General features: G+C 49.0%; 2 protein-coding genes across 2 annotated transcripts; one reads left to right on the plus strand and one right to left on the minus strand.

The window, feature by feature from the left end:
* Nucleotides 1–4,759: 4,759 nt before the first annotated feature.
* FOIG_02816 (uncharacterized protein) lies at nucleotides 4,760–8,293 on the minus strand (the record flags this gene model as incomplete). The annotated part of the gene is made up of 5 exons (XM_031200228.1): nucleotides 8,075–8,293; nucleotides 6,708–6,756; nucleotides 5,419–5,499; nucleotides 5,295–5,359; nucleotides 4,760–4,884 (listed from the first exon to the last, which is right to left on the minus strand). The coding sequence occupies exons 1-5, from the start codon at nucleotides 8,205–8,207 to the stop codon at nucleotides 4,760–4,762; spliced, it is 453 nt and encodes a 150-aa protein (XP_031069996.1). The 5' UTR covers nucleotides 8,208–8,293.
* Nucleotides 8,294–11,563: 3,270 nt separating this feature from the next.
* FOIG_02817 (uncharacterized protein) lies at nucleotides 11,564–14,653 on the plus strand. The gene is made up of 3 exons (XM_031200229.1): nucleotides 11,564–13,053; nucleotides 13,101–13,328; nucleotides 13,378–14,653. Exons 1-3 carry the CDS (start codon nucleotides 12,283–12,285, stop codon nucleotides 13,867–13,869), a joined length of 1,491 nt encoding a protein of 496 aa, XP_031069997.1. The 5' UTR covers nucleotides 11,564–12,282; the 3' UTR covers nucleotides 13,870–14,653.
* The last annotated feature ends 716 nt before the right edge of the window (nucleotides 14,654–15,369 follow it).

The following is a 15,369-nucleotide window of genomic DNA, read 5'->3' on the forward strand; positions in this document are numbered from 1 at the left end:
CCAGCACTAGGGGTATGAGTTCGTTGCATCGCGATTCGACTCAGAAGCTTGCATTTGTATGGTGGTGTAGGTAAAAAATAAAAATAAAAAATTCAAGGTTAGGGCTTCTTTCGTTTGACGGGATATGCTGTGCGTCAATCGAAAGACATGTCTGGCGTTGACTGCCGTTGAATTGATGGATTGATTGATCGATAGATTGATTGCTTGCGTGATGAGCACGTGTAGTGGCTACACCTCACCACCATCACAAGTGTTTGGCTAAGGGTTTCTTTTGGCGATTCAGTTACAGTGGCTGGATATTGAAATATCGACTCGTCATCTCGTCATGATTGTTTGTGGTATTGCTTGCGATTCTGTGGTGGGCAGTGGCCTATGATCGTCGACTGATCCTCTGCGGAGCACTTCGAGCTGCGCTGATTGTTTGGTTGTGTTACTTTGTATGCTGCTCAACAGGGGAAGAGATGAGATCTTGCAGCAAAATTGACGGGGGCCTGGAGAGATCCATGGCATCGATCCTTGGGTGGTTACCCTAGTTTCCAAGAATGTCTATCAAATTCAGACGCGCTCAGTTCAAACTGAGGCTGCGGCACGACGAGAGCATGAGATGACCAGGATCGTTCACGAATCCGACTCCTCTCAGCTCGTTAAGGAATACCCTAGATGGTTTAGCAAGGTACCCGATGGAGTCGTCATCTGCAACTGTGCCCTTAACAAAATCAGATATCATCTCTCACCTACAGTAGGTGGCGCCCTCTCTGTTGCGCTGCGGCTGACTCGGATTCTCCGCTTAAAGGGGGGCTCGATGGCCAGCTGATGAGATGAAGAGATGAAGAGATAATGCAGACGTAATACTTTGCGCATTAGGGGAAGTGTGAGTTCCGGCAGATGTCATTCATCATATCTCACGCATTTTAATCTTTGTGGTGGGTGACAACCAAATGGACGGGCCGCGATGTGCCTGCTGTTGGTTGTGGCAGTCTTACCTTAGCTTGGGAGTCTGAGCTTCTTATGCGATCGATCTTGCTTCTTCTCCCGACAGTCTGGTTTGTGGCAACTGCCTTACAGTAAAGCACCGACCTTTTTTTCGTCCTCACCTCAGATCATATCGGAGCAGAGACAAAACGTCAGGTGGATCACTGACTCTTTCTCTATGTGCGCCGTGCACACTCACCCAGTCCCTTCCGGAAGGGACGAACTGTTGTCCGTAACTCAAGGCTCAGTGCTCATTACTGAGACGCTTTCAGACTCCTCTTAATGGGTCCCCTTTACAGGGGAAGATATCCCATAGGCCCTTCAAAGAATTCGTATAAGACCCATGCATGCCCTGTTGTCAATCAATGTCTGTGTGTCAAAATACCACCCAAAAGAGAGCACAAGAAACGTAAATCCCGTCTCGGCCCGGAAGGCGCGGGTTTGACTTAAGTTGTTGCGCGCTGAGACTCGGAGAATCCATCTGGCTGGAAATACATCTGCCGAACGATGATGATTTTGCTTGCTTTTTTGTCCCAATACATTCCATATCTTCGATAGTTCCGTGTCTTGAATCTGCAACATAATTTGATCGCGCGATTCGAACCAGAATAACAGTCTAGCCCTCAAGGTTCATGCAAGTGATGCTCGAGGGATCTTATTGCGCGAATGGTGAAGAACCATATCTCGAGGTGCTAATCACTAGGAATGAGTCTCTCCTGAGACAAGAGGCCCGTTGCAAGAACCAAGGCCGCGGATCACGAGTAATAGATGCAAATCATCTGTCTCTATGATCCAATCGATGGCTTACACTTTTACTGCGCCGCAGGAGAGAGTTCAAGCCTATTCAAGGGATGGTCTATTGAAAAATTATCCAGCCGGAGTACCTATACCAAAATGACGTTGGTGTTTTGGGGGATCTCCTTCAACCAAGGGCTTGGGACAGGTGTGCGACACCAAGAGGCAGCCTATCCAATTTTCTCTGGGATGTCATTGTCAGCTGCAGATGACACTTCAGTCACTCCATTGCAGCAGGCCTTGTCCTTGTCTTTGTTTCTACTGCACAGGCAACTTGTTGGCCATGTGTATGAACGAGGCGCAAAACCGTGCGCGCGCGCCACAGCCCAGTTGAATCCATCCCACGCTGTGCCGTTTCAATACAGATTCTGTGACATGCATAGCTGGTAGTAATCCATTCATGCTAAAAACGCTGACCGACAAATTTCAGCTCATCCTATCTTGTCGCCGTGTAGACGAGCAACCATTTCATGCATCATATCCATCATTCAACGGTAGGTATTCAGTTGTTCTCGCTACCATGGCCATTTCTGATTCAGGCCTAAAAAGCAAAAGCACGCGCGGGAACGGCCACTACGGCCCCAGATTTAGCCGCCCGTTTCCCTAATCAAGGCTCTTCCCGCGGGCGCCCAAAAACGGGTCGATGTCGAGCTTCATTTTTTACAAAAGAACAGGCTTAAATGCCAGATCGAGCCGGCTTCACCGACGGCGTCATGCTGATTAGGGGTGATGCTTGCGAATTTTGGCGATCAAACATGACAACCTAAACTCCAGGGCAGGGGAGGGAAACAAAGATCTACCAGACGTGAAGATAGGATCAGATAATGCAGGGCCCTAAAGATATCGCTGCTACTGTTGCACCGCGCGGGTGTCCAGCTCGCAAGCTGATACTCTTCGAGGAACCAGCGTTACAACGCGTCTCTTTGGGCAGATACGACGTGGTATTGATTTACTTCGCCCGAGGATCTCATCAAGGCTAATCTCTGGACCCAGTCCTGTGGGTCGCTAGAGTCTCTTTACGGTGAGGACAGCTCGTATCAGGAGCAGGCGGTGTCTTTAAAAGACTAAGGCTTTTTCGAGGGCTGTAAGGGATTGTTGGTAAATGAGGCGGGTAGTCAGTCTCAATCATCTGTGGATAACAAGTGATAGATCAACAAAGGCTGATACCAGCCACAGCATGGATTGCGGTATAAACCCTGACTTAAGACTAGGAATAAGGAGTCAGAGCTTGCTCTCCGGTAGGGCGATGATAGGGGTTCATGGAGATCACAATGCAATGCCTATGGCGTATATGACGGGCCAGCAGGGAACGATCAACACCTTTTTGCCCAGGTGTCGCAAATAAGGTTCATGGCCAACTATAGAGCTTTCATTATGACTATCAAATATACTCTCGCCTAGTGTGCACTACTGACTACGGGCCAAGCGGTAATCGAGCCGGTTCCCTTGGTCTGAAACTCCCACGTCAATCTCCCTTGCAGAATCTCTCAAAACCAGATCCTGCGCCGTTACAAAGATCACAACCCTGAGTAACCACCTCCCTTACCTGATTGTGATGATACAGACTGTGGTATTCATACCCTACAACAGGTTTTCATGGTCAGCGTCATGGTGGGGATACCCAGCATTTCTGTTACCTCCTGCAAGGTACCGCTGCGACCTTGGCCCTTGGGAAGCTGGGTGAGCGACCCGATTACCATCCCAGCCCAAGCTCAAATCGGTCACCTGGGAGCCCGCTCCATCGCCAACCTGGCTAATTGCCGCGGGGTTACATTGGCGCAGTGCCTATCTTGGAATTGCTGACCGAGGATCTGAGATTCGCCAGAAATGACAGGTCGCAAGAACCCAGCTGCTTGGACTGAACCAAGCAGGGGCTGTTGCAGGATAATTGCGTAACTCTCGTTATAGGGTCGCAACAGGGCGAAAGAGTAAGGCAATTTGCATATTTGTTAGCTAGATGATGACGAAAATGAGGGGAGCTGTGTGGTTCAGGATCGTCACTGGGGATTTGACTGATTTTCTAATAATACTCGGTACCTAGTGTAGCCGATACGCCTTATTGTTGTGGTTTCTCAACTCACAATACGCACTGACGTTGGTGTGCCAAACCGACAGCTGCAACGTCCAGGATGTTCGACAGCCTCTGCAGCCTTAGCAGGTGCCCTAATTAATTGAGCTCCCCTTAGGCTGAGTCCGTGTGACTCTCCCGTTTCCCCCGCGCTTCTTTGGCATGCCGTTTCCCAATTTTGCCCTTCTCGGTAATCCGTAGCTTCAGTCTATCAATCATACTAAAACCCGATTTTCTATTAGCTCGAAGAGCAGTAACGTAACAGGAACTGGGCAGCAACTATTACTCGCTAGTGCCAGATCCTTAACTTCAAACTCCCGATCTCTGCTGGCAGTGCCTACGGCAACTTTACTCTTCTCCGCAGCTCGATAAACCTGTCAGTGACAAATTTTCAGCACCTGACTGACGTTGGCTGGTGATCCCGGTGACGCACTCAAAAGCATTGGTTTGAGTCTGAAGTTGCTCAGAGCCATATTGAAGATCGCCATGGCTAGACGCCTCTCAGCCAGGGACCCCTGTTAGCGGGACCCGACACCACGGTGGGATGTGTTGCGCAATGACCTCCTCGGGTCTCTGATTGAGAGATCTTACTAAACATACCCCTATCGTGGAGACAACTGGCCAGCCAGCGGCAGTCCCCGACAGCTGGTAGCAACTAAAGGCCGAGCCGCTGTCCCGCTGTCAAGGCTCGCGAGCAAACAGAGCTAAGAACAACGCTGTGGGCAAATAATGCACCCTGCTCTCACACAGAGAGGACCACCACAACAGTCTTGAAGCGACCAAAACAGCAATACAATCGTAGCGCACTGCGTACCAAGCGCATAAAGCCTTGTGAGGAATAAACTACGGCTCCCTCTGTTCCGGGAGCTACCGCAAGCGGTGATGCACCAATTGTGAGCCTCGAATATCTCCCGATCTGCCGTATCAAGCTTCCGCCTGTGCTCCGATCTTCCGGTCTTCCAGTACCGAACGATCGGGGCCAGAAGATCCCGAAACCGAAAACTTCCCGGGCTTACCCTCTCCATCATCAACTTCAGGCCAAGCTTCTGCTATCAGTTGTTCATTTCTTATTTTCGAATGCTCATGCAGGATTTGTCGTAATGTAGTATCCTGCTTACCCAGAAATAAACATCAAGGTCAGGGAATAAAGCACGGAGCATCTGCGGGCTGGTTCCTCATGCAAACATCTCCGGCGCTGTTTGAAGTCTCCGTCGTAGAGCATTGCCCTGATCTGTTAACTGGGATGAGTACGGAAATGAAAGCGTCAGCTACAGGAGTTTTCGCGCTGTCATTTTTTGAACAATCCACACTAGCCCTAGTTGACAGAGCTAGAAGAGCTGTGCGCCAAAAGAGACGATGGAAGAAGAGGGGGAACGAAACAGAAACAGTGAACAAGGATTACGGTATAACGCAATCCCCAATCAACCCACTCCTATCTTTGTTAGCTCGCAAAAGTTACTGAAGTCATCCTTGGTAACCTTGGCCGTGTTTCTGGCCTGACACACACACGAGTTATGGGTTTGGCTGCACCCTCAAGCGTTCCGATGTGGTGGGTTCGCTCCCTTGTCGAGACTTTGGTTTACTTCCACACCATGGCCAGCGCAGGCAGTCGAATCAGAAACATCAACATTTCAGCCTGGTGGCTTCTGAGGCTATTCTCGATCCTTGACATGTCAGTTTTCTCATCACTGCCTACGCACAATTACACTTGGCAAGCCTGATACAATCGCTCGAATCAAAGTATCGAACAGCCTGTGGAAAGACTCAAGCCTTGAACAAAACATTTTGACGTGAGCGGCTTGTCACTGGGTGAAGTTTCTGCAATAGTATCTACTCATGCTCTGTATGTGTTACGTTCCTGCATTGGAGCAGATAGCTGAACGTTAGTGCCAGATCTCGACAACCGCAGGGCCAGGGCTTCGAAAATATCGGATTAGCATCACTCCTGCATGCGTAGCCGCACCATGACTTGAAAAGAAAACAAGGCTTGGGGGTTTTAAGAGGAAGAAAGGGGATAGAAGATTCTAAATTGGGCTGAGATGAGCGTTTGAGAAAAGTTGGAACCTGACAACTGATGAAGCTCGATGAAACGTTCCTGTTCATTATGCACATCCCAAATGTGCATACTTGATGGGCTGCGTGAGGCTCGGTCGTTGGAAAGAGCAAGGGTCCAACGCTGCAAGAATTACATGCAGGCTTTACCTGTTTCTCGCAGCCAGCTGCAGGTGTATTTATTGCATGCTATTGAGCTTCATGCAAACATGGCGGGTGTGGGTGTGCCTAGATCTTGGCAGCAAGGGTCTCTTCATGGGGCATGATCCCGCCAGGAAGCGTTGAGTTGCGGGTGAAGGGCTTCTATTGGCCAGACAGCCATCTTCTCAATCCGAGGCTGCTTTGATGATGATTTCGCAGAGGATTGGAGCGTATCGTGGACGAAGTAGGACTTCGTCAATCTGTTCGCTGAGCCGCCTGTCCTTGAACAAGATGGATGCCCGCATTTTGGACTGTACTGCCCCGTCTTGTCATCTGAGATGAAATTCATGGTCCCGCTTCGTCAGTCCTGGATTGTCAGGGCTGAATTATCGTCGGTATCTTCCTTATCCCTCGACTGGGATTATCTTTATGCTCACATGCTCCATGGCCGGTCATTTCCATCATGGTGATTTAATTTGAGACGTGTAGTTAAGTGGATGACAGCCCTCATTGCTTCATCAAAGACCGACCTTCTTCACGAAAAAACAGGAAGCTTGGCCATATAAGAATTAGGAAGTAAAGGCTCCTCAGTTATGTTTACAATAATGGCTACACTTCTAAAATCATGGTGGCTGCGCCAAATTTCGTCAAATTCACGCCTTTCTTGACAAGGATTTACTCTATTGAAGCCAACAAGAGTATGCCATTAAGAGAGCCCGATGACTTGTCTAGAACTTGTAGATCGAATGATTTGTAGATTTCGACATCCACTGTGACGATAACGGGGATAACGCGGCGTCTGTAGAGTTAGAATTGAGAAAAGTCGGTTCGGGGTGGGTTCGCCGGCCGGTCTCTGTTGCGGAGGACGGCCCCCGCCGTGTATTGCCGGCCCCATGGTCCCCAGAACTGCCCTGAACTGGAGTCCATAGAGACCCCTGGCAATGATGACCCCTGTCTGGCAACCAGCTTGTCCTCAGTCTTTTTCTCGCTGTCTGCCTTATGGGCTTTCAAATGCAATTCCGCACTTGAACAGTCTTTAGCGAGAAAAAGAAACCTCAAAGACCGCCCTTTATTTTTCGACCCGGCTCAGTCTTGATCGTAAAAGTTGAGAGAGAACCATCATAGTCAGACGTTGAGTCTAAGACGATCTGCCGTGTTCAGTCCACATGGAACAACCAATCAGCAAAAGGATCTCCAATGTTCCCAAAGCTCTGGGAGCTCCTCGAAGCCATTGGCTAGGATCATGTGCGCCCAATGGCAAGCCTCAATAAGCATGAACCCGGGTAGTGCGGCTTGTCGCCGCACAGCCGCGCTCTTGTTTTGAACAAACATCTAATGTTAGAACCTCGAGGGCCAGGATAAGAAGGTCAGAATTTGCAGGTAGTGCAAGGACCGGGTGTCGGGAATTGCCAGCGAATATTGGTCTCGAATTGCGTTGCAACCTATGCCTGGGCAGCAATAAGTCTAGCGCATCTGAGGCAATATTGACGATACCGATGTGATACGTCAATCAACTATAAGAACTTGTTGAAGGGCTCGCGGTAGTCAGAGATGGACGGCGCCTGCGTAGCGCAGTGTTATTGCCCCTGCTGTGTTGTAACTGTTCCTGACTCCTGACCATCCCCTCGTAAAACACCCTTGCTTGAACCCTGGTTGGTTTCAAAGGCTCTTCCTCTCAAGCTTCCCCAGATATGGCAATAGTAACTCCCTGGGTATCGTCACGACTCTACTGTTCTACAGGCAGTTCACCACAAGCCTTTTGCAGCTCTCCCTCGATACCCCTTATGGCAGGGTAACTCAAACAAGACAAATCCGGCAGCCAAATAACTAAGGTTGGAGTGTATCACCAGGCGTTGAGTACAGGGGAATCGAATATGTGAATCGTGTCTCTTACAGCTCACTGCCAATTGTCTATTCAAAAACCACAAACCTGATTGGATTGGCCTCCAACAAGGCTACCAAGTCGAGGAAATAGCGATTGCACATGGCCTGTTGTGCTGCCCCGCCGTCATGGCAAACTGAATGGCTCACGATGTTGGAGCTTACCAACTTTTGTCTTGTTGCGAAAATAACGATCACTGGCCAAGGTGAACGTAACAACCCCCACAATCGACCTGAGGTGCCGTGCCTCACTCAAGCGCAGCTCACTAGGGTTTGAGCGTCCATATTGGGAGACCATGATAACCCGATGGCTCAGTTCTACGCTACTTTCCCCCCTTCTACTGTTGCTTTGCGAGATTCTTCAGCCCTTCCAGAGTCCAAGGCCGGAAAATCGAGATTTTGATGCAGCGAGATCCAAGTCCATCAATGGTCCATTCAGGAGTCGTGGTGAAATGATATATCATTTTCTGTTCCGTAACCTCAAAGGGTGGCTTTATCTCGGAATAGATTCAGGCCGTACACCCCCCTTCCAATGGCCTTGCGAGAAGGACAAGGGTGTCCACTTAGACTAGATGTCCCTGTTTTCTCATCGGCCGAGAAAACAACACCGTTCCGTTAAGGGACACCGTTATGAGCTAATATGGATGACCATTCATAACTGCCATGATTGTGTCCCATGATTTCGATAATACTGAAAGGCTGAGACGCTTTGACCAGGTATTACCAGCATGTCGGAGTTCAGTGTGTTAAATGCTGCTTCGTGCCTCTGATAATCTCGTTGGGCTACAGTACCGAAGGCCAGGGGGAGAGAATCAAGGTTGAAGTACCTACAAGATCGCTGCTGTGAAACTCAGATTATCGTGATCAAGTAGAGCTGTAGTACAACATAACATGTGGGGTCCTTGGTTTGTCCTAGGTCTGTGATTGTTGGTGATACTGTGTTTTCTAACCAACAAGACGAGATGGACAACGGGCCGGTGCCAACCCGAGCTTGGGTTACGCGATGGCATTTCAAAACTGTCTAGGGCGAAGGTCAATGCGAAAGGGTACAATCTTTCTGTCTGCACGTGCTCAATAATGAAAAGCCCCGCGACTGAGGCATTACGTAGCACATTAATGAGTGAACTGGCGGGCAACATGTTGAATGTTTCGAGGTGCTCTTTCGATTGGCTCGCATGATGGTGAGTGAGAAACGACCTTCCGCAGTTGTGATTGAACAAAAGAAAGAAGCATTATCCCGGCTTGTACGCAGTGAATGCGTGCAAACGCAACACGACAACCCTGGACGCACGGCCTTTCAGCTCCAGATTCGCTACTGGTTCTGAAATCACGGGAACCAAGCGAGCATCTGCACCCTGGTAAACCTGAGAGAAGCATTCACACAATTGTCTGTCCCTTGGGTGAGAAATCTCCTGTGCTGAGTGCCGCTCGTATTTCGTAGACGTTGAATGAGATAGGTACCTAATCATCCAGATTACAGCTGGCCTGTGCTGTTCCCTGTATTTTATGGAAAAGAGTGCAGTGCTGCCGGATATTGTCCGGACATGAAATAGGAGAATAACTGCCGTGCATGCAGTTCCTGAAGGGCTCTTTTAAATAAGGCATACCTCGTGTTGTGGGTTGGTACGGAAGACAGGACTCATTAGCCCCAGAGTGAAGGATTAGCGAAAAACAATCTATTCCGCCTCGCAACACAGGTATTGGCTTCTTTTTTTTTCTTTTCTTTTTTTTTCGCATACATCTATGATACTGGACTGGGTCCTGAGTCCCCATGAAGGAATTAACAGCGGCTGTCCCGGGATTTGGGGCCTCTGTTTGATTGCCGGCCCCTGACCTGGCTTAGGTTAGAGAACGGGTATTGAGAACAGACGTTAACGACAACAACCGTCAGCTTCCTCTACCCATGTTAATTAGCAACTTCCTCCATCTCCTCATAGCCATGGCAAACCGTAGGGTAGTGCAGTGTCGTGGAAAAAGCGACAACCACGTAGCCTTCACCACAAGAGCAGGAATGAACCAAAGCGTCGCTGTTTGTAACTTAGGGTAAGGAAAGAGAGAACATTGCCGCTGATAACGGAGCGGTTGTATGTATCCAGGTCCCACAACTCAAGCTCATATCAATAGTCAACAATCATGTCCTGTTTCGACCCAATTGTCTTACAACGGCTACCCTAGCCTCAAGCCTCTGAAGTGCTAACATTAGTCTGGCGGAGCCAAAACTGCTACGAACGTTTGACCGTTGTGTTCGCATTTGTCTCCAGGAACCATTCTATGCCGACTGACCCAGCGCCACTACTGTACGTGCTCAGAAGAGGCGCTTCACATGCCGTCCCGCCTTCATACTATCTAAAGAGTAGAGGAGACGACGCCTCATGACGATGATGGAATCGACTGAATGGCAATTCATCATCATCGACAGGTGGTTATGTGGCGTAGGTATGTATGGTATACGCAAGGGACTCGATGTTGGCCAGCCTTACCATAACCAGCTGCAGCAGTACTTGTTGATGTCTCTTTCCACGCCCGGAACAACTCCGCATAGCACAAAATTGCACACCTCACCTGACTGGAGTTTCTGGGATACAGGACAGAATCCAACGGCTGAGAGATTGCAAAACGGTCCCGAGTAAAACCTCAATTTACCGCTTCACGATGGGCAACAGGATTAATGGGTCCGCAGTGCCAGTTCAAATCAGCAGGCCCTGTTGGCAGCGGAAGCCGCCGTCACATTGTGCACCTGAAGGAAGAACACAGCTCGAAGACACGGAGCCGCCTTGCGGATCCTATAATATGAACCTGTAGTGGATGCAACTCGAGACTCATGACAGTTTCCTGAACGTTGTATTCAATGATTGACCAGATTTGACTGTACCATAGCTCAACTAGCGAGCAAATCATCACAACTGCTGAACGTCAGAGTCAACATAGCCAGAATTATTGGACTGAAGCATCTCACAAGCTCAGTCAACGGCTCTTAACAGATCCCAGAATCCATCAGCAACAGTAACTGATGTCTGCCGATGCCAGCAACCGGCTCCAGCAGCCGGGTATCGCGCTGAAGCTCAAACACTACACCGGCGGCGTCCGGCTGGGCGAGGCCTTGATGGAGAGGATGAAAAATTCGAGATTATGTCCCGGGGTTCAGGGATATCCCTTGAAGTTATTCAGTCATGGTTGTTCCTCAACACACGCCTGTGGACACCCCTCCACCCCTTGTCCAAACTCCAAGCCCTCTCCCAGGAGCGGCGTCCTTTTTAGCGCAAAAAGACCCTTGTCAAGATCCCGCATCCCAATGCCACACCCACGTCTTTAAACTTGACATCAAGTCTTCAAGATGAAGAAGACGACTTTATTATACAGGTTTGGAGCCGACTAAGTTGAACCTCAATCGCGGCTTCAGACATGGAGCATAACTTGAGCTGGTTCTCAAGTAAAGACTCTGAAGGGAGAATATCGAACCCTCAGGACCAATCCCTATTTCACTTTCATCAACCTGGCGGCCGCCCAAATCGATGGAGCCAAGTGAGATCGATTTAGCATTGAGAAAAGAGAGAGATCAACTCAGCTCTCTCCCATGGAAACTTCCGGGGGACTGTTTCCCCTTGCTGATGTTCACTACTAATGTCTCAACTGTGGCTTTGAACCTGGCTGGTTCAGATATCAAAATGATAGAGACAACTACTTCGGGTCCAGTCTAGATAGAGGAGCTAGACATGGATTAGTTTTGTCCATCTCCCAAAAGCAAGCTCTTGTTCCTCACCCCTCCGTTTGATCATCTTTTCGACCCAGAAACCCCATCCTCACTCTGGTTTTGCGGCGCCCTGACTAGATCGACCACCCACCCCCAGCCCATGCCCATGCCTGGTACCCGCGCGTGGGGAGGGGTTTGAAGCTCTCAGTCTAAGACGCAGGCCAGCTTATGACGAGACCCGGGTTACCTTCTGTTACAATCCCAGGGCCTGGTCACATAGAGTACTAGACTTGGTAGACCCGCCTTGAAGAGGATCTCCGACCTTTACCGTTCTATTGGCTCCAAGATATTTTGACCCTTGTCGCACATCAACTTATCTTCTGAAGCTAGAGGATATATACTTGGGTCTTTCCTCTGAATTTCTGAGCCATCTAGTCAAGTCTGTCTCCCAAAGAACCATACCCAGGACTCGAAAACTTTATACAATCTCTTCTTTCTACATCATATCTATTCTTCTATTATATAGTTCAGGTCCCTCTTGTCGCCTTCGTACACTCTGCTCCGGCCCTTCTTGATCATCTCAAGCAATACCAAGTCTTTCTTGACTTACTCCGTTTGAATCAGTCTAAGCAACAGAACCTACCAGTCTTGCTTTGAGAGCAGGACTGATCTGAACTGGCAAATGGCCCTTACAGCTCAATCTTCAGACGCTCCCAACTGGGGACGCTGGTCGCAACAACTTCCGGGCGACTATACTATGATGGCATCTCCACACATGCTTCCTTTTGACTCTCGAGCCACCAACACTGGTCCTCTCCAACGACCTGTCATGGCACCTTACATGGTTCAGCCATCCTACGGTTCAGGTCCAGTGAACAGCCTCACAGCACCTCACTACCAGGTTCCCAATCCCTACCAATTTGGAGGATATCAAGGCCCGCCGACGCCTCCGCACCACTCAACGCCTTTCAAAATGGAATACAATGATCGCCGACCTATGGGACATGATAACGACCACGGCCGAATGCCCTCTTATTCTCGGGAGATGAAGTACACATATGCCGAACAAGCACCTTCCCCGGCACGGAGCGATTCGCAAGCCTCGACTGTCAGATCCTCGGGCACCAACCCATCTATGGGCTCAAAGACTATCACCTCCAACGAAACTCTCAACCCTGGTGATCAGATCAACTTCGAAACAGAAGTGGATGAGCTGATGAAAGCCATCCAACGCAAGGCAGACCTGCAAGTCGATACAGTACAGCAGCCACTCACTCCTGGAATGTCTCCTGTCTCCGAAGCAAGCTTTGAAAGTCAAGGAACACCAGGTCCTATGGATAGTAAGACAGCTCGAAAGAGATATCGCTGTGATGGCCCCAATTGCCAGAAGAGTTTCACCCAAAAGACCCATCTCGACATTCATCGCAGGACACACACTGGCATCAAGCCATACGTGAGTGAGAACCTCCATGGCCGATGACTTTTAACTAACACCATTAGAACTGTGACTTTCCTGGCTGCGACCTGACCTTCTCTCAACTTGGCAACCTCAAGACTCACAGACGTCGTCACACTGGCGAACGCCCGTTTGCTTGCGACAAGTGTGATCGCCACTTTGCTCAACGTGGCAACCTTCGCGCCCACCTACAGACTCACCAAGGCCTCAAGCCCTTCATTTGCATTCTCGATGATTGTAACAAGACATTCTCACAACTTGGAAACATGAAGGTATGTGTTGATGGCCCCTGAAATAGATGATGTTCTAATCAGTTGTTAGACGCACCAAAATAACTTCCACAAGAAGACACTCAAGAAGCTTACAATGAAGTTCGCCAATATCATTGCCTCGGGCGAGGAAGTCTCCGAAGCCGATCGCGAGCTTTTCGAATACTTCGCCGCGCACTACAAGAACAGCAACAAAGGGATCAAGGGTAGAGGGAAAGCCCGCACGGTTGCTGACCGCAAGGCCAAGGCATCCCAGTCTCCTCCTGCCAACACCATGACAGCTGTGCCCCAATATCCTCTTCCTCAAATTGCCCCAACACCAGTGACTCCTCACGGACTCCCTGTATCGGGCAGCCTCGCTTCTTACAGTGTGACTCGAGGCCAGCCCGGTCCTATCAACCACATGTCTCGCCAGACTCACACTGGTGGCTATGAGGTGTATGACATACAAGGTCATCACCATATCCAGCCACCGAACAACAACGGCATGTTATATGAGACCGGTAGCACGCGCGAAATGGGCTACCATGGGCGCATGTACTGAGAACTCATCGTTCGTATCATGAGACAGAACTACCGCACAAACTTGGATATGACTCGGCAGCGTCACGCATTTCATTTCACCAAATTTACAACAGTACTACCATACGGGAGGCACAACAGCGGTTCCATTTTTGAGAAAGAAAAAAGCAGAATTTACAGAAGCGGGTGTTTTAAAAGGAGTTGAAAAATTGGACTCTTCTAGAGGCCACAACGAAGCGGTTGATTTTCTTTGGGTGGTTGGTTGTCTGAACACAATGATGCAGGGGATTCGCCCTTACCTTTCTCTTTTTGCTATTTTGATACCAATTGCATCAAGCCCTGCCGAAGCCTCTCCGGTTTCCTTCATTTAAGGACAGCTTGGCTTATCGTTCTATTAATTGGCGGTCTTTGTAAGGGGATGTAAGGGAGCGGGTGGCTTGGTTCATGATTTACGGCGGTCTAGGAAAAGGTGGTTTTATCTGCCAGAGAAGTCTTGTCTTTTTCTTGTTTCTTTCGTCTCCTCAGTTCTTCGTCTTTTCTTTATGGTTATCCAAACGCGAGTGTACGCACTGGCTTCAATTGCTTTTTGGAGTTGTATGAATGGATATACCATGGGTTATTAGACCATTTTACGAGCGTTCGTATACTGAGTATCGAGTTACTGGACTCACAATTAGATGGCAGCATCTGAAATAATGAAATGGGAGCAAAAAAAGGTCGAAAGTAGCCACAGGGGGGCGAAATCGAGAAATTGGCGTCAAGATAGTAGATAATATGAATTTAACAAACATATTCTTAGAAGAACACTCCAGAGCCTTTCACTATGACCAAAGACGTTTCGATTGACAGACAGACAGATAAACAAACAAACAAACCAGTGCGAGACATCATCGCTAAGATGGGGATGATTGCTGGCATCTAGCATCGTAGGCTCAAATAATAACGGCGTCTTTCTGGACCTTTCCAGCCCGGAACAAAACAACCGAACTGAACTGTTTTAGCCATAACCACCTCAGTACCAGCCATTAAAGGAGTAAGGAAGGAAACCTGTCACACAAGCTTTGTAGGGGCACATGATAGCAGAATTCTTCAAAAGGACCCTCTAGTCTAAGTCACTGACTGCTGATCAAGAAGGCGGGGGATCACAAGTAAAACCAAGACACGGATGCCCCAAATTAGGAACCTTGGGGGCTGTAATGCTGCCCAAGCCATCAGAGAGAAATTGACAAAGCTGAGCCGAGCTGTAAGGCCTCGATGGAGGATGATGATCCTGGTGCCGAGATCGAGTTATCAGGGGCTCAGATGGAGATGAGTGATGAGAGTCCAGGTACAGTATGGCTAATGTTGTCTCGCCTACAGTTGACGGTTGTCCATATGAAAAGAGGCCCTGCTCACTGTGGGGAAAAGACATCCATGAGGAAAAGGACATACCTAAGTGAGGCACCGAATGACCACGCATATTGGCAGAATGCAAGAGATATTGTAGGCGTTGATATGAAAGGTGAAGATGCCATGTGAATTC

The sequence above is a fragment of the Fusarium odoratissimum genome, assembly GCF_000260195.1.
Source record: "Fusarium odoratissimum NRRL 54006 unplaced genomic scaffold supercont1.3, whole genome shotgun sequence".
In the NCBI taxonomy this organism is placed as follows: Eukaryota; Fungi; Ascomycota; class Sordariomycetes; order Hypocreales; family Nectriaceae; genus Fusarium; species Fusarium odoratissimum.

Excerpts from the sequence above, each read along its gene's own strand:
- FOIG_02817 (XM_031200229.1), top strand. The coding sequence starts at position 12,283 with ATGGCCCTTACAGCTCAATCTTCAGACGCTCCCAACTGGGGACGCTGG. Across the intron at positions 13,054-13,100 it reads ACACTGGCATCAAGCCATAC|AACTGTGACTTTCCTGGCTG; the intron begins GTGAGTGAGAAC and ends TAACACCATTAG. Across the intron at positions 13,329-13,377 it reads CACAACTTGGAAACATGAAG|ACGCACCAAAATAACTTCCA; the intron begins GTATGTGTTGAT and ends ATCAGTTGTTAG.